This window comes from Bombus affinis, chromosome 8, assembly GCF_024516045.1.
Source record: "Bombus affinis isolate iyBomAffi1 chromosome 8, iyBomAffi1.2, whole genome shotgun sequence".
Lineage (NCBI taxonomy): Eukaryota > Metazoa > Arthropoda > Insecta > Hymenoptera > Apidae > Bombus > Bombus affinis.
The window spans coordinates 2636999-2663662 of record NC_066351.1 but is presented as its reverse complement, the minus strand read 5'-3'; the positions used below and the strand labels follow the sequence as shown (position 1 = coordinate 2663662).

Sequence of the window (26664 nt, the reverse complement as noted above, 5' to 3'; positions counted from 1 at the left end):
CTCTTCCTCGTCGCGTGTCCGCCTACGACGACGCGCCCTCTGGAGCCTTCTGCGGGCCCGAACGCACCTCGCTCGGGTCTCCGTGATCTCGGGAGTCCACCAGTATACGCACTGGTCGCGTCTATAGCTGGGAACGGAGCGTGGCATGGAGGCGTCACACGCCGCGCTCATGTCCCTTCGGAGACTTTCTGCTTCCTCGTCGACGCTTCCCGATATTCTTCGTGCGTCCCAGCTCCAGGCGGAGACGGAGACTGCCGCCCTGCCCGAGGAAGGCAGTAGGAGCCCGAGTTCTGCAGCCCAATCGGATAGACTTCTCCCACGAGCGTCCGTCCTGGCATTTCCCCACTGCGAGGAGTGGGCGTTGAAATCCCCGAGGACGAGCACCTGGCGGGGAAGGCATGTTCAGACGCATTCGCCAACCCCGTCCTGGAAGTCCTCGAACGCGGCCAGGCCGCTGTTGGGAGAAATGTAAACGCCCACCACCGCCATTCCATCTCACTCGACCACGACGTAGCCGCTGCCACGGTCGAGCACAACGCTCAGCGCTGTTGTCCAGGTTATGGCTGCCAATCCATCCAGATCCCCGACCCAGTTGGGCGCGTCAGGGACGCGACACGGCTCAGCCACCACCGCGAGGGCGATCTCGCTCTCCCGGATAGTCTGGAAGAGCAGGTCTTGCACCTGTCCCGACCTTCCCAGGTTACTCTGGAGGAGCCTCTTGAATTCATTGGGCCAACTCCATGGCCTTCTCCCGGCCATCTACGGCTGCTTCGGCGGTACTGTCTTGCGTTTTTGCCGCCGCCGCTGGTTCGCGGACGGGTCGTTTCCTCTTGGTTTTGAGGGGGGGGGACACATGCTCCTCCACCCATCCTGTGGTTGGCGGGAGCCCCGAGCGACTCGCACAGGGGGCACTTGGGTGCCGAGGCATAACAGCCTCTGGCGCGATGTCCGCTTTCACCGCATCTGTAACATAGGTGTCCTCGATCCACGGCGGACCCGCACGTAGCGTCCGTACGTGTCCCAGTTCCAGGCACTTGAAGCATTGCAAGGGCCTCCTCGGGATGGCTATGACCCTCGCGGTGAACCAGCCCAGGATAACTTTGCCTGCCTGGGCTAGTTTCCGTGCTCCAACTACGGGGCACCTGATCCAGGCTGGCCCGAGGCCACCTCTGGAGGTGCCGATCTCCCCGACCTGTACCTCCGCGCCGCCGCATCCTGCGGCCTGTGCCAGTGCTTGCCACAGTTCCTCCTTGTTTATCGAGATATCTATCCTGACAACTCTCAGCTCTGCCGTCCTCGTTGGAGCCGCCACTCTCGCCGTGGCCGGTTCTAGCACCTTGGCGAAGCGCGTCGCAAGCCGTGATGCCTTCTCCCTGTCCCGTTCTCCAGGACCGTTATCACAATAGCGCCCGTCATCGCCTTCCTCATGTTCAGCGATTAGATGCCGATCTCGGCAAGGGGGATGCTCTGCCTAGCCGTGTTTATTACATTGGCGTAGGACATCCTTAACCCCTAGTTCAGAGTTACAGTCACCGCAGATGTTCGCAGTGTACGAGGGAGGATGGCCGTCTTCGGCGTCTGCGCTGGTCCTTTCTTCGGTGCGACGATGTTCGATTTAGGCGCGCCTGTCGTCCTCGTTGGGAGTTGTTGGCCTCTCGCCGGTGGAGTCGCAGTCGCCCCTTTCTTCGCCGCTTCTCCGGCGGTTGTCCTCCTCTTGTTTTTCTTTCTTCTAGAGCTTTTGGACTCCACTACCTTCCATTCCCCATTCTCCTGCTCCCTCGGGAGCGATGTCGTCTGGGTGATACGCCGGGTGGCTGAGTGGCTCGTCCCTCTTCGCGCTTCAGGGCTGTGATGTCGGTCCCTGAAACGCTCCTCAATGGCCCTTATTATGGAGGGTCCGATCTCTTCGATCCTCCTCTCCAGGGCAGCGAGTCGCGCACTGTCGCCCCTACCTTCTCGTTCGGTGCTGTCAGGCTCGGAAGCCAAGCCGCTGCATCGCAGGCACTCGTGGGCGCAAGCAGCCATTTTCACTAGCTCCTTGCGATGGGCTGCGTTTTCTTTCTCCAGCACGGATAGTCTGGCCTCTACCAGTCTCGCAGCTCCGATATTGCTATGTGTTGGCCCCGCCTTTTTCAGCGTTTCATTCAGCCACGCGGCGGTTATGTAACTCACCGCGTCCTTCAACGCTTTAATGTACGTCAGTTTGAGGTTGGACGATGTCGTCGCAACTTTCATCAATTGAGAGACGTGCCTCGTTAGCTCGGCGCTGATGTCCGCCGCCGAGCTCGTCCTTATTTGCATCGTCAGTTCTTGGGAAACTTCCGGGGCTTCCGGGGCTTCCGGGGCTGTAGTCGTGATCTTCCTCTTCTTTCCCCTGGAAGCCGTCGAAGCCACTGACGAGCGCGACGCGAGCGAAGCGACCGACTCTTCGTCGTCGGACCTCGCTTGTGCCCGCAGTAATCCTGCCATCGGTGACGTGGCATCAGCTACCATGGCCGGAGCGAGAAACAAACTCTTCGACCTCTCCGAAGTTTTGCGGGCACCCCTCGTAGCTTTCCTTGGAGGCTCTCTAACCTTCTCCGCTACCTCCATTCTCTGTGTTACATCCTCGCCAGATGCATAAACACATCCCGGGGCCTGACGGTCTACCCCCGAACGGCCGTGGTCGTGAAATGACGACGCAGTGAGGCCCACTTTACTACCCGCAACTGCGCCGGTACTGGGGTCTCCCTCCCCTGTACCGTAAACGTGTTTCTTGTCCTTTCGTAAATCCATAGTAGTTTTTTTTTTCTTCTTAATCGCCGGGTCGTCAACGTAGATATCCGTCCTGATGCCACACACTCTTTCGCACCCTGCCCCGGTCAAAGCCGGTGCAGGGTGACGGGGAGCCCCACGAGAAGGTGAGGTGAGTGGTCTTGACAGGCATGGGCCCACCAACTTCTCCGAAGTTCTCCGCACCGGATCAGCAAACTGACGGGTGCCAAAGGCACCGATCAGCCACCACCCGACTATAGGAGAACATCAGATCCATCGGGGTTTCCCAGAGCATGGTCCTATGCCCTGAGAACCCATACCCGCCTCATGCTCCCCGAATGCATTGCTACCTAGTAGATTTCTTTTAACTAGATACTAGAGGAAAATGTTAATAATAAAACATATTCAATGTGTGGTTAACATCTTGAATTTTTCATATACGAATTCAACTAATCATTATCCGATTTGAATGTAAGATATCAATATTTTATACTTCGAAATGTTCCCTCCATTTCTCTGACAATAAGTATACGTATATTTCATATGTACCTATTTTCAGTAACTATTTATTTGCATTCTGGAGATACGAATTTCCAATCGTATTGAATATTAACGTAAAATATACGAAATCCAATATTTTAGAATTTACGTATTTTAATCGTTAACAAGAAAGTATATTTTCGTGAAACCTAAAGATAGTATCTAATATGTAGGGAATGGTTGGTCGGTGAGATTTAATGACGAGATAGTTCGTTGTTATAACTGACGAATATATTTAAAATGATAAATAAATTAATGTATAGACAATATTTGCTGAGACGCTCGTACAGTGTATAAGACATAAAATAGGATCGCTAATGACTCGTTAATTAAATCGCTGATAATTCGTTGATAACTGATCGACAACTGACTATAACTCCCTTCCTTGTGATCGCGTCCGCTTATTTATACTGGTCAGGGGAGAATCGGAAAATTCAAATTCGTCTCTGTTCGACGGTTGCACGTAGCGGCGACATTGTTTTGCCCGGAGTTTATTTATCGTTACATTTCGTGTGTCAAGGCGGTGTCAATGTCCCGAGGCAAAATAACAACATGAGTCGCTCTCGATTCGCGTCGTCCTCAGATTCATGTGCCGCTACAAATAATAAGAATATATGGTGATATTGGTGTTATAATATGCAATAGTAGTATAAATAATAGTTACACATCTTTTGCAATATTTGAAAGCAAAGTTATAGTACGTTATATAGTCAACATTGTAGGTACTTCTGATACAGGATGATTATAACTGTATCGATATACATAATAGCATTAGGTCGTCCGAAAAGTTTCTTTCGTTTTGTAAGGAAATAATGAATGCACAACATTTTCCGTTTTACATGAGTTTATCGAATTACGTATGATCCATTTTGTTTTATCAAGATAAAGATCATAACGTTCGACAGATTAGGTTTCATGTTTGCATAAAGATGTGTCGTTGTAAAACACGTGTCTATAAAAGAAAGACACTTTTCGGACAACCTAATACTAAGTGAAATAATTATATGTATGTTCTTAACACTAGGTTTACGGGCGTTTCGTATATATCTATCTTTACGAGACCCATCAAATTGACGGCTTAGCTGATTTCATAAACAATCCGTTTTTCAAAGATAGTGTGCAAAAGTTTCAGTTATTGTAGATATTTCCCATTATTGTCTCCACTTATTGTAAGTATTTACAATAGGATAATTGAATTTGAGTACAGTATTTTCTTTTTTTGACCAATCCCCCTTTTCTAGCAATCATGAGTAAATCCAGGAGATATAATAAGATATTGAATAAAATTGTCAACATCAATGAAGATTGTTCTGAGGATATCTCCGAAGAAGATCAATATGAATTAGGCCCAAACGAAGCTGACAGTGAAAGTTCTGAATACACTGAAAGTGGAGAGACAGAAGGATCTTCGGATAGTGAAGAGGAAAACTTCTTGAAAGTGTGTCGTAACAAGAAAAGGATACGTATTTTTTATAGTTCTGACTCCGAGGATGAAAGGACGAGCATTTCAAGCACATCCCAAAATGTAATGGGTGAAATTGAAATTGACGGGACACAGTGGACAAAACAGAAAGCAGGCGGATCTAGGAGTGGGACGCCCGTTCCTATGATATTCAAGGATATCGCAGATCCTAGTGGCTATGCTAAGAGAAATATTATGTCGGATTGTGTAACTAGTGCTTTCGAATTGATAATTGACAGGCACATAATGGAACACATAAACGATTGCTCTGAAACCGAGGCGCATCAAGTTTTGAAAAATGACTGGACAATCACAGTTGCTGAGTTATGTAGTTTTCTAGGAATTCTGCCCGGAACGCATATGAAGCGAGATCATTGAAAGCCTCCGAAAGATTACAAACAGATAAATTTGCGCTGATATCCGAAATATGGAACAGATTTATAAGCAATAGCCAGGCCTGTTACAAGCTATATGAAAATACCTCAATAGATGAACAATTATTTCCAACGAAAGCCCGATGCAGGTTTACGCAATATATGCCGAATAAGCCTCATAAATTTGGCATTAAGTTTTGGTTTGGAGTTGATGTCCAAACAAAATATATTTTGAATAGTTTTCCTTATATGGAGAAAGATGAAACTCGATGCTCAAGGGGAAAAAGTATAAGATGACTTTGTTTTCCTCAAATTTATATAAATCAGAAAACTGCACGCTTACTGTGTATAAAAGTAAACCTAACGTAAAAGTCCTCCTTCTAAGCATCAAACATACAAATATACAAGTAGAAGACAATTATAAACGTGTTCCAGAAACTATTGCTTTTTTAATAAAACAAAGTTTGGTGTGGACGTCATTGACCAGATGGCACACAAATATAGTGTGAAAGCAGGGAGTTTTCCATGGCCCCTTCAAGTCTTTTTCAATATTTTGGATTTGGCAGCGATAAACGCGTGGATATTATATAAAGATTGCACCAGATCGAAAATATCCAGAAAGGAATTCATATTTTGTTTAGCCAAGGAATTAACTGGAGAAAACAAGGACAACATTTGTCAAAGATCAGATGCTTCATTTCTGTCATCTTCAACGTCAGAAGTGCGAAAAAATTGCCAAGTGGATTATTGCAAAAAATAGAAGTAATAATTATTGTTTATATTGCAAAAAGATCGTATGCGGAAAATGCACAAACAACATTCAGTATATTTGCAAAAAATGTGCTCAATAGATATGATTATCCTGTACCGTTAATGTTATTGTTATTTTTTTTAGTGATAATTTAAAAGAAAGACTTTTTATTTATTAATAATTTATTTGAATGTGAAGCCTAATATTGTTCCTTTCAGACTTAATTTGAATAAATTGATTTTTTAAAGAAACATGCGTATTTTCAAAAATTCGAGAGCCTAGGAAAAAATAATTTTGTGTATAACTTCTTTAGATGAAATGAATAATTTACGATGCAAAATGGTTAAAATTGGTGCTGTGGTTTTTGAGATATTTCATTTCGAAGTTCGAAATCCGTCAAACTGACGGGTCCCGTAAACCTAATGTTAACAATACCTGAAAGTAAAGTTATCAGTAGCCGCAGTTATTTCAATAAAGTTTACGAACAGGTATACTCGCATGGAACAGGTGGTTAAATCAATCGGTCGGTATGAGACAATTGTGGAATTTTCGTCATTTTTCATTGTTCGTTTCATCGTCATTTTTTGATGTAATACACTGAACCCGTTAGAAGATGCTTGTGAAGATGCTAATTCAAGTTTTCAAAAGACGCGTTCATTTGTATGTACGAGTTTATTTGTAATTTATTTTAGTAATTGTAACTTAGTTCAATGTACGATAGTAACGTTTAATAACGTCTCGATATTGAGAGAGTGATGCTTGTTTACAGATTTTTATATCAATGTTATCGATATTCGGAGATTATTAAAAATTAAGTCAATAATTCTGTTTGCGTTCTTCTTCGAGATATTGGATATTAATTATTTAAATAATAAAGCTGAAATATTTACAAAAAATGAAGTTGATCAGACTCATATACATACGTATAATTTTTGCCTAGAAATTTTTACTCTGAAATGTTGAAGGTAAAATTCAACTTGAAACTAGATTTTATTACAAGTAAAGTCTGCCTTCGTTGAATCGTAAACTATAACCCGTACTACGAGTGTGACATGATAATGCAAGGATTTAACGGCTGACATATAGAGACGGTTAAGGGAAAATCCAGAGGACGGGGTGGTTTCCAAACGTGTTCCACCCTCGAAATTGTTAAGTCAAGATCATCGTCAACTTAGGTTTGGCTCCAAACAATTGATTCTTAAAGGGTTAACTACGCGCTCTTCGTTGCTGCGTGACGTCAACGGGCCTTAAGAGAGAGAGAGAGAGAGTCACCCCATAAAGGCAGAATCACGGTACCGTACAAACACCATAGTAGGTGAATGTTGGGTCTTTTTTCGCGATGAGTGATGAATACCTTTTTTTTAATTGGTAGACTTTTTACAATCAAGACTCATTGAGAATTATAAGTAAATTATACGAATACTGTGAGTGAATGTTACTGGTACAGTAAATTTGCTATTTTATATATGTAATTTATTTCTTAAAATATCTGCTAAAAATTAAAAATATCTAAATATCTTGCATATTTATTCTAATTTCTGTTAAAAATAACGGAGAGGTTACAAATTACACGCCCAAAAAATAAAAATTGGATTATCATAACTATTTTATTTTCTGCTAAAAATAACAGTGAAGTTTTTGTTTCCTTGGTAAATAAATACATTAGAATATAAAAACAAGTAAACGAAAGAGCCTGCAGGAAGGAAAATAGTAAAGAGTATAAGGTGGTTCGATAAGGAAAGAGTGGAAAATAGCTGGTGGTTTTCTCGGAGATTTTCTTACGGATGCTGTATATATCCGTGGAAGATATCTCAGTTTGCACTCCGGCTACAAGTAGCGACGACGAAAGTTCGACTGGTTTGAAATTTCGCCGAGGGCGACGCGGAAAAGTCTTAATGGATTGTATGATACCACGTATTCACGGGCTTTTAGGTGAATACAGGAAAAAGAAACTAGAGAATCGCTTGGATCTATCGTCGCATGTAACGCAATGAAAAAAATACGTTTCTTCCACGAAATGTTCATGACGAAATTTTCAATATCTCATATACATATAATTTAATTTTTGTTATAGTATAAATTTTTATAATTTTCAACTTCATGTTATAACTGAAATACCTCACCATCCATATTCAAGCAAAATTGCGCTCTTAATTTTCTTTAGAGGGAATTTATATCCTTCTTGAAAAAATTTCAAATATTTAACATAACGAACGATAATAGAAACATGGATATTATGTCAAAATTTTTTGGAGGCTTAAAGCAGTAATGAATTATCCATTTTGTCCATTTTAGAGATACGTAGCTGTTTATAGATTATTTTTTATTTATTATTAATAAGATTATCAATATACATGTATAACATAATTCAGTTTCCGTCATAATGTACGCTGTTAATAAATATCATCTTCATTTTATGATTACACAACGTTCATTTAGTCCCTTTTTAAATACGGATAGTTGATCAGTCGCTGCGACGCAGCATAGTGCACCGAATCGAAAATTGTCGAACATTTTCGTAATAACTTTTGAATCACATAAGATATCGAAATGAAACTGCGTTTAAAAAATGTTGAAAAATAATCCGTATTATTTTAAATATTATGTAAATACGATGTAAATATAGTGTACTTCATGTCTAACAGTTCTTTTTTTAATTTTCTGAATTAAGCGGTTTTGAACAAATTTGAAAAACTATTTATGCCATATTTTATAAATGTATTTTTTTAGCTAATTTAAATGCAAGTTGAAGAAATTTTTTATTTTTGTATTGTAAAAAAAAATATTGAATAGTACTGCAAATTGTGACGAAGTTTTAATTGAAATGTATCGTCTAAGTGAAAAGTATTAGGTTGTCCCAAGTTTCTTTCGTTTCATATGTGAATTAATAGATGCACGTTTTTTATTTTATATTATTTCATGGATTTATGTATGATACATTTTGCAGTAATAGAATAAAGTGGATCGAACATAATTCAATAAAATAATATAAAACAAAAAATGTTGTGCATCTACTATTTCCTTATAAAACGAAAGAAACTTTTGGGACAACCTAATAATATTAAAATTGTATGTGACATTATATACATATATATTATTTAATAATGATGATAATATAATATATAGTAATTTTATAAAATGAAGGAGTTATAAAAAATTGTAGAAAGGTTTTATGACTTGGATATGTTACACAATGTTGACTTACATATATGGGGACTGGTAAGTGGTGAACGTACATCATTTTACTCGTTTATGGGTTGTATAACTTCTTCGGGGCCTAATGTTTTACGATTTTTTTAATATGATTTTAGTCTTAATGCTAACATATATGGATAATAGATATGGATATGGAGAAGTTAAAAGTAGCCTATAAAATGCGTGTTCGTTAGTAGTGATCCTTCAAACCTTTCTATTGTTTTTATTTCTATATTTCTTGAAATCCTCAAGCCTTGCTTCTTGTACCTCTTCTGAAAGTTGACCGATCGGAAGTAGAGCATATTCTATTACATGTACCCTGTGTATAGAGAGTTTATATACCGATACTGGCATATGATACCATTTGTAATTTTTTACAAAATGTGTTGCAGTGTTCAGAGTATATTTTTGAAATTTGTCAGCTGGGATTTCATATGGAGAAGATATTACTTGAATTGTAATATTGTAGTATCGTGGACGAGGGGCCTGGAGGGTGTTGGGCGAATTATAAACAAATGGTTGCGGAACATGTACGTGGTGGGGCTAAGACAAAAGACAAGGGGTTGTTAAGGGACATAAACGAATTAACATTCGTTGTGACTTGAGACGTCAGAGAGTGCAAATTGCGTTGTCGAGAGAACGTTGATGATGATGATGAGAGTTGCAAATTAACTATCTAGTTGTCTTAATTATAATACGTTATTGTGATTAGTTCATGTTAAATAACCATCGTGTTCTGTTTAACCATTTATTGTAAATAAACTAATTGTACTAGAGATTCTACAATATAGAAGCATTTAATTAATGTTCTGTCAATGTCCATTATTTAGAATTGCAGAAATTTCGCCATGCTTAAAAAATCGCCTTGCAATATTGTCATCGTTCGATGACTCCCCTATCCTTGTGTAACAAAGTTTACAAGTAGCTGCAATTTGTCCTTAAATTGTTTTTTTCCATTTTACATTTTCTTCGTTTCAGCTATGTTTGCTAGCCACTTCCTGAAGGGAATATTATAAGAGAAATGCAATAAATATCCGAAACATGGGATCCATGCGTGTAGGAAGGAAACGCCTGAAGAGGAACCATCAATATTCCAAGTTTTAGAATGTACAAGTCTTGGATCATTTATTTCCAATGGTTTTGCGTTGCAAATATAGCAACGCCTCGCAGATGTAGTACTTGTTATAATATTACATACTTTATTGTCTACCATTATGTACTTACATACCTTATTTGAATTTTGTTTATTTCTATTTTCTACAAAGCGAAGTTCAATCAGCCGAAAAGATTAGGATGTCGAAGAAAATCGTGGATTTTTCCATAAAACCTTACAATTTAATTTTTTCTGTAGACCTAAAGGTACAAATCTCGAAACAAGTACGCTATCATCATTCGTTAGATCAATCTCCGCGAGAATCACTTGCTTATACCTCTGCTGTTCTGAGCTTCCATCACATTCCCATTTGCAAATAAGAAGTAATTCTCAATTGTCTTCTAATCTGTTTATACTTTTCAATATGCGTGAAGTTATATGATTCAGTAAACTTTACAGCGTAACTTTGCCATGCGTTATTCTTTCTGTTATTCTTATTGCTTCTTTTGTAGGATAACAATTACATTTTCCTCGTAATAGTATGAAGTATGAGGGCCATTGGTTACTGTTATATACATCTGATTGCCACATTTCTAATTGCAATATATTGTAATGTAAGAAGTTCTACAGCGTTGAAAATGTTTAAATCTTGTTTTGTTGTAAATGTTTTCCTCTTCTGTATGCACTTTTTGTCAGAAAAGCTTCAATACTCTCGTTGTACTCATTATCCCGCAGATACTGAAGTAGATGTGACTTCTGATACATTCGCCCACTTCTAAAACTTGATTTCGTTGCGTATAATAATCCATCTAAGGAAAAGTTGTTGGCTAAAGATCGAGTTCCTCTTAATCGCTCTCCACAACTACACCAAAGAAATAATTTTTTTCCCTTATGAATCCGTACAATGGATGATATTGGTCTTCTTACATTTGATTCAGGATTTTTTGTTGTTGCCATTTTTGCTACTACTGAATTAGGGTAACTGAAATCTAATTCTAACCATTCCTGATTACGCTTAAAGAATAAAGATTTTGTGTAGCAAAACCTTGTGTAGCTTTGTTCTCTGGAATGATTGTAGTCCAACTGAATACAATCAAAAAGTCAAAGCTCAGTTAAAGATTGAACAAAGGCTTATCTATATCGTAGTATAAACATATCAAGTATACTATTCCTTAGAAAAGAATCTCTTATCTTCTTGTGTTCGATGGATGGATTAGACGATTTAACACTGGCGGTTTTAAATAAAAATAACTTGAACTGATTTTTGTATGATTATATAGAGGAAGATGCGCTGGAAACGTTCTAATTTGTTTCAATACGGGACTTTTTAAGACTTGGAAGATATTTTTTGTTATCGTAAAAAATTTTAAAAATGTTTTGTATCACATTCAGTACTACTGTTGCTTTTCTCTTTTTGAAAGAATGTCTTTTTATCATAGAACAAAATTTTGGTGCAGACATTGAATAGGTTTCTCAGGATAGCTAAAAAAAAATATCTAAATGAAAAATACTATTCTTAAAATATCTAGGTTCAATTGTTCGTTTCGTCTAAAATTTTTATAAAATATCATTAACTTCTTCACTTTCGATATTGATTGGCATTTAGGAAGCAATACAAATTGAATAAATATCGAGGCGGGAAAATTCATTTTTTGTAAAATAACGCCGGCAACAGGTTCATTAGCGTATATGAAGCCGTACACATTTGATAGCAGTAAACAACGAAACACACTTGTTGAAGTGATTCTCGCCTCTAGGAAAACTCTACATCCTCTCTAGTGTTTCGTTTTCTTAGTCCTCGAAGCCATTGAGTATTGTTAGCTCTAAATCAATTTGAAGGACCTCTCAGTCTCATAGCCTTTTCTAGGAACAAGTCTTGCACAGACGGTGCAGCGGGGTATAGACAGGGCAGTTTTCGTAATTATATAAATACCCATAGGCCCATGGCTTCGAAGTTTTATAGTAAAGTAACGCAGTGTGCAGATTTGGACTAGTATATACTGTACTTACACTTACTTAAATATTTCTAGTATACATTCATCCACGCATTTCCTCTCTCTATTCGGAGATAAACCTCAACAGCATTGAATCAACTGGACGTGTTCATACGACAAACAACATTCTTGCAGACCAAACATAATGTTAAATACGGTTGATCAGGTTTACGACGAAGATGTAATTATTTCGGTTATTGTCAGAAGAGATGTAAACCCTATCTCATATTCGTATCTATGCCTGTTTTATTATACTTAACAGCTTTATTATACTTAACAGCTTGTCGAATGATTTAATCGACATTCTGGTGAAACCAAAGAATTTATTTTCATATTTCCTAATTTCGTTAAAAAATATGGCGAACATTCTTTTTGAACGGTTTTCCTGTAATAGGGGGTGCGCTCGATATTTTCTTTTCTTCTTCTGTGTTGGTAGCAATTTACAGCATATTTACATTTTCCTTGACGTCCTCTCTTTTTTTTTTTTTTTTTTTTTTTATTTTGTAGATTTTCTACAATCAATTGTCATTGAGAATTGTAAGTAAATTATTTTGGCATGGTACCGTAACTTGGATTATATGAGTTTATAGTATGTTTGATTCTAATTGAATCTAATGCTTAAATCTAAAGGGTATTGTCTTTTTAATCTACGGATCTGATCCGTCGTGTCAAGTAATTGCGTAACTAATGTGTTTTGGTGGTTGTTAACTCTTATGTTATATCTGTTACTGAATTTGGATATTTCATCTTTAACTGTGGGTATCTTAAGTTCGCGATGTATTGTTTCGTTAGTAACATGCTGTTCCCATAGTTGGATCCCATAGGTCCAAACAGGTTTCAATGTGGCTTTATATAGCATTATTGACGTCCTTTCTGTCGACGATCTCTATTGAAAACTTTCGAATCGCTAAGTTTTAGGCACCGAGTTTGGTCGCTGGCGTAACGAACATGTGTATCGACAATGCGTAACGAACCATAAAGAGTAGTGTACGTACTCACTGAAAACTGACAATTGATACCCTCACTTTTGCTACTTAAATCTCTTGATTTACTCTTCTAGCCCTCTCTTCCTGTTTCTGTCTCTTCTCTCCATCGATTCATCATTCGTAATTCTCGTACCTCTTTGACTTCCTCTTCACGTGACTATTTTTCACACTCGAATCCTTCCGCGATCCCTGTATATCTCCACAGCCATTCTTTCTCCTTTTAATTCCCACTAAACACCAATGCCTTTCCTCTTCACGGGATCTCCAATTCCCTGGTCGCCTCCCTTTAATTTCCTTCGAATCTCTGCCTTTCCTCTCGGTTCGTTCTTCCGCTTTCTTCTTCTCCGTGATTCAGCGTTCGTGGAAAATGAACATCGTCACCTCGGAATACATTTGCGTGTATCCAACTGTGTATCAGCTTTATCTGACGTCGCGAATACGCCGCCTCGTCGGACCAACGTTTACTTAAAACTTCGCTCAAGTCTGTATCTAGCGGATAGAGGCACTGCCCTTTGCATTACGTACTCTTATCTTAAAAGCTTTAATAATGAAGTACGCTTGCTAACGTCTGTCCCTATCTGCACTCTCTGATTCTGGTGACGTTCTTCGTGCAAGGTCTTGATAAGACGATTCTCTGTTGTTTTCGTTTGACAACGTCATTTATTATCCTTGATTTTTAGTTGGTTTGAAGTTGATTTGCGTTATAGTTATTGACGAAATGTTTGTAAAATAAATATGTGAATTAATTTATGGATCTTCAGAAGGATATATAGATTGAGTCACTGATAGAGGTATTTGCAGTGCCGTCCATAAATATTATTGCGCTTTTTGATTTTATATAAGATGTGGTAATTGGCTTCAAGGAAGCAATTAATCAGTCAGAATTTTATGTTTATATAAGGCAAGGAATCTTTCAAAAATTATCTCCAAGACTTAGTGTTACAAGCATTAGTACTCTAATCTTGTTTCATAATAATGGTAATGAAATTTGAAAAAGTTTCGTATACCACACATAATAGGTTCATAAATTTCCTTGCTGTCCAGTTTTATGAGTCAATTACGTGGAAAAGTGATATTTTCTTTTCTTTTTTTCTGGTCTGGTACAAACAAACTTGGAATGGCGTGGAAACCAAAATCTTGATTCATTCTCCAGGATTGCTCGGAATCCTTGTAAAATGAAATACTGTCCGCGCTGTGGAATTCCACGCATGGTATAACATAAATCAAGCTCCCAAATTTAAGAGATACTTCATTTCGAATGAATATTATTTTCAAATAAGTTTTATTGTTAGTCTGTAATTATATAAAATTAATGATGTAGTGCCTATAACAATGTAACTGTAATTAATTCTTAAGTAATTAGTTAGTGAATATGTTTGTGGAATGGTGAGATGCCCGAGCATAGTTTTGAAGCCCCTTTTGTTTCTGAAATGGAAGCCACGCGCGTAAGGTTAATTAACGCGAACAAAATAGATTTGCCAAAATTTTACGATGGTCTTGGCTTTTAATGAAACCGTCGGTGTACTTTAAGAGGCTTGAGGTAAGATTAATGCCACGGTATTAGCCAAGGGTTCAGCAATCCCTTCTAGTTGTACTACCTCTAACGACGATACTTAAAGTGCCGCCAGATAGATTTTAAGCCGATCAGGGAAGTAACGCGTGCAAATCGGAGCTATTACTTTTGGTTTTATTTTAAGATATTGAAACATTATATTACAACATAACTGATATAATTCAACTAATAATTAAAATCTGCCGTTTTAATAATTGTTATCTAATTCAAATTATAATGTATTAGAATTATTTTTTGCTATTTTGTTTTAACTTTGCTTAATACTCCAGAACGATTTAGGAAAAGCTTGACAATTAATGTAGTCTTCCAATTTCTTTGGGGGCGGAGGAATCTTTGTTATATAATTTTTTCTCTTTTTTGGATTTGTTAGCATCTTTTAAATGTTTTTATGTTTTTTTTAGTTCGTTTTGTATTCTATAATTTTTTATTCCTTACTCGTTTATATTAAAAGATCAAATTCCAATCCTAATATTTTTAATGTCATAAATATGTTTATAAAAATGGTGCCCATGTTGTTACAAACTACAAATTAGATTTCTTATATCAAGAGATTTTAATTCATACCGACAAGGTATTTTATGACATGAATAAATGAACGAATTTAGTTAATAGCAAGATTTCGAATATTTGCGGTTTGAAATAGTAATTATGCAAATTTTATCGTGAAACATAATTAATTACTCAATTTATAATAACAAGTGCTTCTGTTTCGAATTCGTGTATAATTAATGAAATTATATTCAGGTTACTACAAAATTCGCATATTGATATTTTCAATACCATGAATTCGTAAAAATAATACCCTAACTAAATGCTACCATTAATTTTTCCACTCTCAATTTTAAAAGATTCCCAGAATTTTAAGCTCTTACTATATTTTTAAATTCATCAATTATCGAAATCAATTTCTTGACACATCTACACTAAACTAAAAAAAATTTTCCTCCTCAGTCTCACGTTCAAATCTGAATAAACTCTTATTTCGCTTAAACATCGTTCTGAACCGCTTTAATGCGGATCAATTCCTCGTAACTCATATAATGACCACTTCACATAAATACGATCGCTTTATTCTATTCTATTTATACTCATCCACGACTTGTCAACCCTAGGACACGAGTGCCTTTTCGAAGTTGAGTTTACCCTTCGCTTAGGCTTCTGTTTGTTCAACCGCCGTGTGCCATCCCCGAGGGTATGAGAAGGCCGTTCTTCAGCCTCGACCTTGTTTGTCAGTCATAATATCCTTAGAAACCCTTCGCCGAGTCTCTGGACGATCGAGAACGACGCAGACAAATTCATATTGCGGCTAGACGCCAGGAGAAGCGTTTTTCGATCATCTTCTGCTTTACTTGATCGATTCTTCATATGCGTGAAATGCTTCGAAAGACGATTGTCTGACGTGTTCTTTTCTTCCGAATAGCTAAGCTGTGACATGCTTTCGATAAATGTCTCGACCTATCTCTTTTATCGAATTGCCGGCCTGTTGTAATGTACCGATCCTCGTCACTTGGTCAAGGAGTTCGAAGATGGTTTGCAAATTTGGCATTTTACAGTTATGCATGGGAATGAAATATAAAAAGGTTGAATTTTTTAAATTGATCTTGTACTTTACATTATTTGAATAATCTATATATATCAATTACAATTTTATCACAATATTATTCTATTCTAGTTGATCAGTTTCATCTCTAACGTAAACAGCTTCCATCGTTTGCCGACTAATTCGAATCAGGTACAAGGATTAAATTAATTTTTATTTTTTAAACTTATCGGTCTGAATTTGAATTATGTGAAGTATCTCGCTGTATCTCAATTACTTTCCATGTTCTTGCTTTCTTACAGTCAACCTATTCACAGTAGAACGATTAAAAATCAGATAATAGTACAACGTAGAAGAAAATATCTAATATGTTAAAGATGAAAATTACCGAACAAAATAAAAAAGGACCTCAATGTTTGTAGGAATTTAACCCATTTGCATCCAAGCGCGGATTAATCAGCGCGCTGCGACTGTTTTCTATCACCAAGAGAGGATTATTCCGCAATCGGACGACTGTTTTCTATCACCAAGCGCGAATTATTACGCGCACTGCGACTGCTTTTTATTTCAGTCGCTAAGTATTCTTCAGATGTGAGAGTTCACGTTTGACTCGTTTGTCAGCATCTCGCCTACATCAGTTTATTGTATTGACCATTTTAAAGAATTCCATGAGAAATAATATGATTTAATTTCTTATTTCTTATTTTTTTAAAATAAATAATTTTTTCTTTTTTCCTCTGTTATAAAGAATGTTTGATGCGATGTTTGAGAAGTAACATTGTCTACCACTCGTTTTGAGCAGTAAATTTCGGATAAACTCCATGAAGAATTCGGATGTCATTTACTGCACTTACCACTGTGGTGATAGGGAACAGTCCTCTTAAGTAGAACCATGATGCAAATGAGTTCAATAATTTTACTGTCTGTAATTCACTAACTCTAGCATTTGAGTGCAACTTTAAATAGAAAGAAATTACATTATAATTACATTTCAGGTAAGCATAATCTAAGATATCAGTATTTAAAAAAAGAAAATGAGCTACATATAGAAAAAGAACCGGTTAGACTTGCCTGCTTCATGATGCATGCTGAAATCATCGGTCTCAGTCATCGTCCTCTCCTTCGTGTGACGTCAGACTCAAAGTGCCTCCTACGGCTACAACCAAACCGCTCTATATTCTTGTCGAATGATACTTCTAGCACTTAGCCAACCGCGCGTGCCACAGCGAGCTATACGCTGTCCACCCCGCTCGGACAAGTCGACCTATACGCTGTTTTTTTTTTATTATTTAATTTGTACTTTACAATTTGTCCAGCTGAACATTTGGTACATTTGTCTGACTTAATTGCTAAATAACATGCGGATGACTACCCCTAGCGGGATACCATCTTCGAGTTTGACTATTTTATTTCTTTAGTGAGGTCAGTGAGGTGCTTTCTTTTTAGTCTTCTTTCTATAAGAGTTTTGCTCGCTTCAGCAACCAGCTGGTTTGGATGTGCTGCCGTTCTTTCCTTGTATTTTTCTGTGTACCTGCCGATTTCTTCTTTAATCGTTGGTATTTATAAGTCATTGCGTATATCCTCGTTTCTGACATACCATGGGGCGTTGACTATTGTTCTCAGCATCTTCGATTGTAGCGACTCTAGTTTATTTATGTGGCTCATTGCTGCTGTCCCCCACAGTGGTATTCCGTATGTCTCAGTTGGTTTTATTATCGTTTTGTAGATGTTTAGTTTATTTCCTATGCTGAGTTCAGAGTCTCGACTAGTTAGCCAGTACATCTGTCTTCTTTTTATTCGTATTTTATCCATAATTGATTTAGTATGTTGTTCCCATGTAAGTTGTGTGTCCAAGTGGCGTCTTAACGTGACGTATTTAACTTGCCTTCTTTGTGTTATGTGCGTGCCATTCAATTGGATATTTGGTGGTTTCCGTTTTCTTAGTGTAAATGTAATATGCTTGCATTTAATACGCTGTCCAATGCGCATTTTTCCAAGTATCGAGGACTACTGTTCACTACTTAAAAAACAAAAAGTCTAAAAATTACTTAAGTGGACAATTGTATTTTGCGGTAATGATTTTATTTAACGATTTTACATATTGTTTATACAAAACATTAAATTAAAAGTATATATTAAAAGTGAAAAAAAATATGGGTCGAATTAAAAACATTAAAAATGACTAAAGATAAATAACACAATTTGAACGCGAAATTAAAATTTCATAATGCATTTTAACATTTTTTTACAGTGTGATATCGTTCTATTATAACTTTATTTAATTATAACCGATAGTGTAACTTCTTAATTAATTTTAACACTACTAAATTGGTGTATTTTATTATATATTGTACTTTATAAAAGCAGAAAAAGTGGCGCAATTAGTTGGGAACAATTCTAGGTAAACGGTAACTGATAATAACAACAACTGAAAACGCGTTGCCAAAGTCAAAAAGGGAAATCTCCCCGTTCGGTCACGCAGCGATGTTCTTCACAGAGGGGAGATCTCCCGATTGGCTAAGAGCAAAAGCTCAGAGATAACGAGTAATATTTGATTGTAGCAGTAAATGTATTATGTGTATGTCCCATTTTTGCCATTTTCAGTGTTCTCTCCAGCGCCGGTTCCAAGTTAAATGGATGACTCTGTAGATATAAGCGGTGAAGATCTTGATCGTATAATAAATTCCATGTAGCGCTCCATGTATCCCGAAAGGGCAACATTATTTAATATATAACATAATTTAATAAAGTATTTTTCTAATTTAAATAAAAATTGTTGGTCAAATATGGTCATGTTTGGTATCATTTTGATTGTATCATTTTGATTGAATCTCAATAATCCGACTAAGGCGATCTCTTAACAATATAAAAAAAAAATTCTTTTAAATTATATTTTTTCTATCCTGATAATTTGATATTGAATTACATCGATGCGAATCATAGATAACGCCTACGCCTTAAGCCTACATCGAGCATATATTATTATGATGGAGTTAATTCCTGACCATACATTTGAACAAATTTTTGGCCATATGTATATCACAAACAAATATTACGATGAACATAATGAATATTACAGTAAATTATAATTACGATACATTAACGTACAACTCAATATAGTTGAAGATTCAGATGGCTCCAGCACTCAGGGAATCTTAACACGCATAAGGTATATAGATAAAATTTAAAGTTTCACAGAAAACAACCCTTCAATTGTTTTCAGCAATTCATTCAAGAAGCTAGTCTTCTTTTCAGTGATACACGATATTACTTTTAATTGTCATTTAATATCTTCTAAGATTTCCCTCCTCTCACTATTATAATTCATCTAAACCAACAGACGATAATCTAAAATATCGCCAACAAGCCCAATACATCTAAACTCACAAATCTTTTATTAGTTGATATCTCGCAAACGATAGCGAACAATCTGCCATCCGGAAACGTAGACGCTTTTAAGCGGATCCTGAACGTAAACATCGTGAACACAAAGGGTTTGGAAAAAGGGAGACGAAGGGATGGGATGTTGGCGTCGAAAGTTAAAGCGATAGTCGACGGAACGGAAAGTTTTCCGGCAATTTGCCGCGGCTGTTCGACGGCATCGGTTTCGAATCTACTAGAAAACCGTGGTGGGACGCGTGCACGGAATATATCGAAAACTTCCAGCGAAGGAGACGAAAAGTTGCGCCACTGACGGCTGGAGTGAATGGAAAATCAGAGCCCGGGTAGATTAGCCGCATGCCACATTCCGCAGATTCCCTTTCGAAAATTATGGAATATCGAGAAATATTAGTGGTGTTTTCCAACACACAGCTGCTACGATCAACGAAACGATCATTTCAGCTATTTCGTGCCACTTAACTCGACTGCTAAACATGAATTCAGTCAAGTTGAGAATGTACGCACATTCCTGGAATATTTTTTACGATTACCTTTTCGTGGTTTCGAGATATTTTTTTCTTCTTTTATAGCGTTTATTGACAAGTATTTGATTATTACATCTATATGTTGTTCCCAATAAACAATGAACTTCGGTTTCGAGATATTAGGTCATCCCATAAGTTCGTGCCGACTTCTGTGTATACATTTCATGTGTCGATTTATAAACAGACGGCGATAAGGGACCAATGCACTTGAAAAATGGGAAGAAGTTGTACAACGAGAGGGGGATTACATTTTTTCATGAAACTGAAAGGTATGTAAACAATCTTAACATATATAACCGCTTGAAAAAGAGAACAAACTTATGGGATGACCTAATATGTTTACTTCTAATTGATCCTGATGAAACATACTAATATTCCTTTCTAAAGCAATTTTTCAAGCTATCACAAAATATTTCTCTATTGTAAAGTTATGTTACAAAAGCAATTATGAAATAAAAGTGCGATGTGTTTAATGTATTCTAAGAATACCAGATTTTGTGAACAAAGATCACAAACGAAATTCTCATCCTAAATCACATTCTTCCATCATAAATTGCAACACTATTTTGAATATAATTTTATATAAATCTATATAACTTTATTCACTTGTAATATCATTTTATATTCTACACCCAACCAAATTCTATACAGGAGTTTATACTCATAAGAATGCATGTTACCTAAAATCAATTAATCTGAATGATTTGCTCAGAAAGTGCATTGCCGAGAGTAAAATCAAGGCAATAAAGTTTCTTAATTCACTAAACGTTAAATGAAGTCCGTGCAAAAGGAAATGAAGGAACCGGTTCTTGGTTGATCATTTCGCCAAGTTCCGCGTAACTTGGATGTTTGTTAAATGTTGTCGGATTCGGTACGACGAACGAGAACCGCTTTGAAAGTTCAATCTCGTGAGCGAACCCTTTCTTTGCGCGGTTATCGAGTTGCATGGACTTAATTTCTAGTAAGCAAATTTAATTCCATAGAATTACTTCTGAAGAAGTTTTCGTTCTTAACAAAATGATTCTAAAAAGAAAACAATTTAGATTTTGCTGAATTTCTGTACCAGTATCTCTCGTACAGCTGAGTCTTTAGAATATTACGTGAGTTACAGAATAGGGAATCTGAAATGTAAAATACAGATATCATAACTTTTAGAACAACAAATTTTAAAAGTTATGGTATAGCGGTTAACGTATTTTATCAAGAAATTTTGGTTATGAATAAACATTATAAATGATTCAAATTTTGTTGATTACCGATAATCGTTACTTCAGGTAATCGAGAACTTTATTTTGATTACGAATAACCATTATCGATGACGAAAATTTAGTTTTCGTTAACAGTAACCGATATAAATAACTGAAATGTTTTTTGTTTCCAATAACCATTATCAACGATTGAATTTTATTTTAGTTAGGAATAATTGTTATTGACGGCAAAAAATTCTTTTGGTTGCTGCTAACCAATATTGATGACAAACATTTTTTCTGGTTACATTCCACTATTGTCAATTGTTATTAATGTTACTGATAATTAATATCCATATATATTCATTGACACATAAGGAAAAATTTATTATACAACATGTATATATACTTTATTAAGTAAAAAAGCGGCATGAAAATATATGAAACAAAAGATGTTCATAGTAAAAAGATAATAAAAATAAAAGATAATAGTATATGAGGATCACACGGGAAAACATGATGCATTATAATATTGGGTTGACAACTAAGTGATTGCGAATTTTGTCATTAGATGGTATTGCGAAAATCCGCAATCACTTAGTTGCCAGCCCAACAGTAAGTATTAAAGTACTATCGTGAGTCAGTGTAATTGGAAAGGAAGCCTATTAAATTAAAAGATACAAATGTTTTATAAATAATTAATCAAGATACAAAGTTTCACAAACTAATGATTAAGACAATATTTTTGAAATTTTAGGGAAGAAGCAATGACATTTAAATAACAAATTTACGTAGCATTATATATAATAAATAATAAAACATTTTATTGTTGCGTCTTTTAATTACATAATGTAATTAATATAAAATTGTAAATACGAAATAATAAAAATTACAAAATTAATACAAAATTTCTACACTGGTGGTTTCATAAAAAGCTAGTAAGTGTTACTCGTAATTACTAATTCATCATTAATTTGAACACTTTGGTAAAATTCACACACTGTTATTGGAAATCGGTCAAAGTGTTGAAATAGTCGTAAAGGTATGATTACAGTTATAAGATCCACCGCAATTTATTTGAAAATTACTGTTCTTGATAGTAGAAAGTACGAGATGAAATCAGATCAAAACGAAAGTCCAGCGAATAGGACGCACGGTTTTATAATAACGAGAAGATCATTTCATTTCGAAATCGGTCGTGACGGGTGGCGACGGTGTTCTCCGAGTTCTCGAGAGAATGCACCACGTATTTCCAGTCCTCGAATCTAAATGAGTTTTCTCGAGTACCAACACGTTCCCTTCTATGTGCCTATTCGCCTCTTTGCACGCTGGATTTTAATATAATCCGGCCGACCGATTCTGTGGCAAAGTCTCATGTGCATATACGATCGACCAAAGATCGAACGAAATGTTTGCATTAATGCTGAGTGTAAAAAATTTACCACTGTTCGTTTTGTTGTTTGAAGATAATGCTATAAAAGTAAAATGATAATTTTATAATAACGTGATGATTATATTATGATAACCTTGAAAAATGATGGTTAATGGAAAAGATATAATAAGGCAGAGTGATTTTTGACATTTTTAAATTTATAGTTCGTCTATCTACATTAAGGTTTTTAATTTATTTATTATATCATACTATATCATTTTCATCAATTATTGTATATATCTAGGAACGCTATGTTTGGTTACAGAGCGTGTAATTCTACAGCACATGAGTTACATTGAGCAGTGGTCCGCTATTCGTCTGTATATTTCTCTTTCACTAGTATCATGACATTATGATACGATATTAGCATATTATATACAATAATTACCTAATTCCTGACAATACTAAATATGTTATTCGTAAATCTGATCTAATTAATAATTTGTCGAATGTAATGTATTGGATGCGTTTTGGAAAATAAGCTAATCATTTGTTCGCACGACAATTGACCGTGAACGACTGTAATCGGGCTACGAGGCTGGTCATGCAGCAAAGCTTGGTCGAAAGGACCAATTAAAAGTTATTCGAGGCACCGACCGCGCACGGGGAATTAAGTTCGTTGAGACTCGACTCTGGCAATCGATAGGGCGGTACGAAGAAATATACGAGGGGCTGAACTTCCACAGGTTTCTCCGTTTGCTAATCTATGGTCAATATTTACTTGTTGGTCGAAACTATGAAACATTCATAGAACTCAGAAAGCTATCCTATCGGTTATGATAACCACTGCAATTTCATAAATGTATCGAGAAATTCTTCTAATTTATTCATAAATTTTATAAATATTAGGTCGTCCACTAAATTCGTACTATTTATCGTTCTGGTATTTAAAAGTTCTCATCTTTTTTAATAGATAGATGATTTTGGATTATCGAAGACTTTAGACACGCTCTGAAATAATAGAATTCTTGTTTTATCCGTTTGAAGTGTAAGCTGGAACATAGGTGGTGTTTAAAATTAAAATTTCCTTCTCAAATGCAAGCGGAAAACTACTTTGTGAAGATACAATATGATAACACTTTTATAAAAACGGAAATGTCGTTTATAACAACTGGTAATAGTACTCACATCAGATTCTTTATTATTCCTATACTACAACATCAACGTTGATGTATGTACATATGAAATTTGCGAAACAGTAACGAACAAAACTCTCTCCTTCGATTTACCTTTCTTGTTTAATTTCCGTTCATATCTAAATGAAGACCGATTAAACGAACGAATGAATACGGCGAATTAATCCGTTTTTACTGACAGAGCATAAAGTTGCACCATCGCATTACCTTGAAAATTACAATGAGCTAATAAAGTGAAACTCGGTGGAAACTCTCGATCGAATGTAATTAAAACGTCCAACAAATTCGTTTTATTAAGATCCGGATATACTTACACGTTTGTAAGAAACAGGCGAAAATGTTTCCAAGCGCTACGGCAGTCGAGATCAATTGAAGAATTAAATTATGTAAAAGGTCAAGTGTCCTTTTTTCCCGGAGGACAAGTGGTTGCACAATGGAAATGCGTTTGAGAAACGCTGATATAAACGGTACAGCTGCGCTTGAACTGCTTTAGTAGCGAACGTGTAATTGACACAGCGCGGCAACGGGTACGCGTTCTCCGCTTATCGTCTGCCTCGAGTTAATACCATTTATTCCGGTCTCGCGACTGCAAAATAAAACTGAGCGCGTCTCTGCGCGATAATTGCGCCGCTCGCGGTTAGAATGTGCCATTGCAAACGATTTTTCACCAGTATTTGATTCTTTTTTCATAGTTGGAACCCAGGAGGAAAATGCAGTAAAGCTGCAGATTGCGATAATTTCGGTATTAATATCGTTCGTAGGTTTTTTTACTTTAAGGATTCACGAATAAATAGCAAACATCTTTGTGTGTAATTTCAAATTGAAGGGTTTAATTCGAGAAGATTGCAAAAATTTTCAAGGGAGTTGTTATGTGTACTGTGTGATGTAATAAGTTCGTGTTACGATGATTATGTGAATGCAAAATGGTGTATGTATTTTATGATATATATCGTAATATATTTTGTGAATTTGGAGTGACAAATCACCAAAAAATGATTCATTTTATAGATCAAATTTAGTCTGCACAAGATATTTGAGAGGAGTAGATTAACAAATAGCAAGAATTTTCATTTATAATATTGAAATATGTATTATTTTGAACATGTTATGTCATATGGATCGTAATAAAGATGATATAATACAATAAAAATCCCTATAGCAATAACTAGGAAAAACCTGTAACCTCTTAAAGTCACGCCACTTATACCGCCAAATCAAATATTACGAATCACCTAAGAACCTCTCTTCTAACTTGGTGAAACTCTTGGCTTTTGGAATCCACCCTCGTTAGTCGCGACGAACCGGATATTCCCTGAGGAAACTCTCTGTCGAGGTTCTTCCGACCCTCTGATCCAACCTTTTCCCGTTTCACAATGGAAACACAGTATCTTACACGATTCTCGCCATAAGTCAAAGTCAGACTTTTCCATCATTTTTTCCCTTCTTTACGAACAACCCCATAGGTCGATGTGGCAGCACATGACCGAGGGAAAATCGGGTCATCGATCCCATAAATACGCGAGAAATTTTCCAAGGGCGTCTGTTTAGGCGGCAAATGCTCGAGGCCTCGTCGAGCCGCGGCGACTCGCTTGGTTAACCCGCGAAGATGAAGTTAGCGGGCTTTACATAGTTCCAGCTTTGTTTCGTTGGCTGGCGCGATGCCAGGGGGCCGCGCGCCTACACCTAGGCACCTGCCCCATTTACGCCTGCCAGACACTTCGCAGCCTGCGTTTCTCATTCCACCACAGTGCCACGCTCACGCCGAGGGTATGCTTGCTCTGCGAGAAAAACTATGTATTTCGTTGCTGAAATGTCCCTTATTATAGACGGCTTCTTAAGAACGCTTTGTTCCCTGTATCGGAAATTTTGTAGATAGGGTTTTGTTTTAGGATAAGCTCATAAAGAATTATATATAAATGGCTTTCAAAAGTTTCTGAATTCCATTATACAGGGTGGTTGGTAACGGGTGGTACAAGCTGAAAGGGGTCGATTCTACGCGAAAAAAGAAGTCGAAAATATAGAATAAAAATTTTCCGTTGGAGGCTTTGTTTTCGAGAAAATCGACTTTGAATTTTCGCTCGGTACGCGTGCACTTTCTGGGTTCGTTCTGCTCTCTGAATAATACGTTTGTCAGGATGTCGACAATTGGGATACCGGTGTCTGTAATGATCAGCTGCGGCTGATGCGTTACCATCGCACGCACTTAACGAAACTATCATGTCCGTATATCCCGATTGCTGTATGTAGACATGATGGTAGACTAATAGGATGGTAGACTACTGATAGAGGATAGCAATAAAAGTCGGATAGTAAGTTAATAGGTAGGAAAATACTTCGGGCACATTGGAAGTGCTCATCAACATAACGTCAATCGAGACAACGATATACAGTGAGATCCGTTATAACGAGACGTGATAAAGTGCACGCATACCGAGCGAAAATTCAAAGTCGATTTTCTCGAAAACAAAGCCTCCAACGGAAAATTTTTATTCTATATTTTCAACTTCTTTTTTCGCGTAGAATCACCCCCTTTCCGCTTGTATCACCAGTTACCAACCACCCTGTATATGGGTATACTGGGCAATGAAGAAATGATGCCCTGACTAAAACAACAACTACAAAAGAAATTGATAATCATATTTATATTCCATTTACTGACTTTTTGGATCGTTGAAGTACAAACTGTCTTTTGAGCACGAAAAGTTTGTAAATATCCAGGAA

The 26664-nt window shown here is 37.0% G+C and overlaps 2 protein-coding genes across 4 annotated transcripts in view; both read left to right on the top strand.

The window, feature by feature from the left end:
* LOC126919391 (uncharacterized) overlaps positions 1 to 26664 on the top strand; it is a 389648-nt gene that overhangs the window by 182636 nt on the left and 180348 nt on the right. The window lies entirely within an intron of this gene.
* LOC126919651 (uncharacterized) lies at positions 4224 to 5134 on the top strand. Its single transcript, XM_050729131.1, has 2 exons — positions 4224 to 4233; positions 4599 to 5134. The coding sequence occupies exons 1-2, from the start codon at positions 4224 to 4226 to the stop codon at positions 5132 to 5134; spliced, it is 546 nt and encodes a 181-aa protein (XP_050585088.1).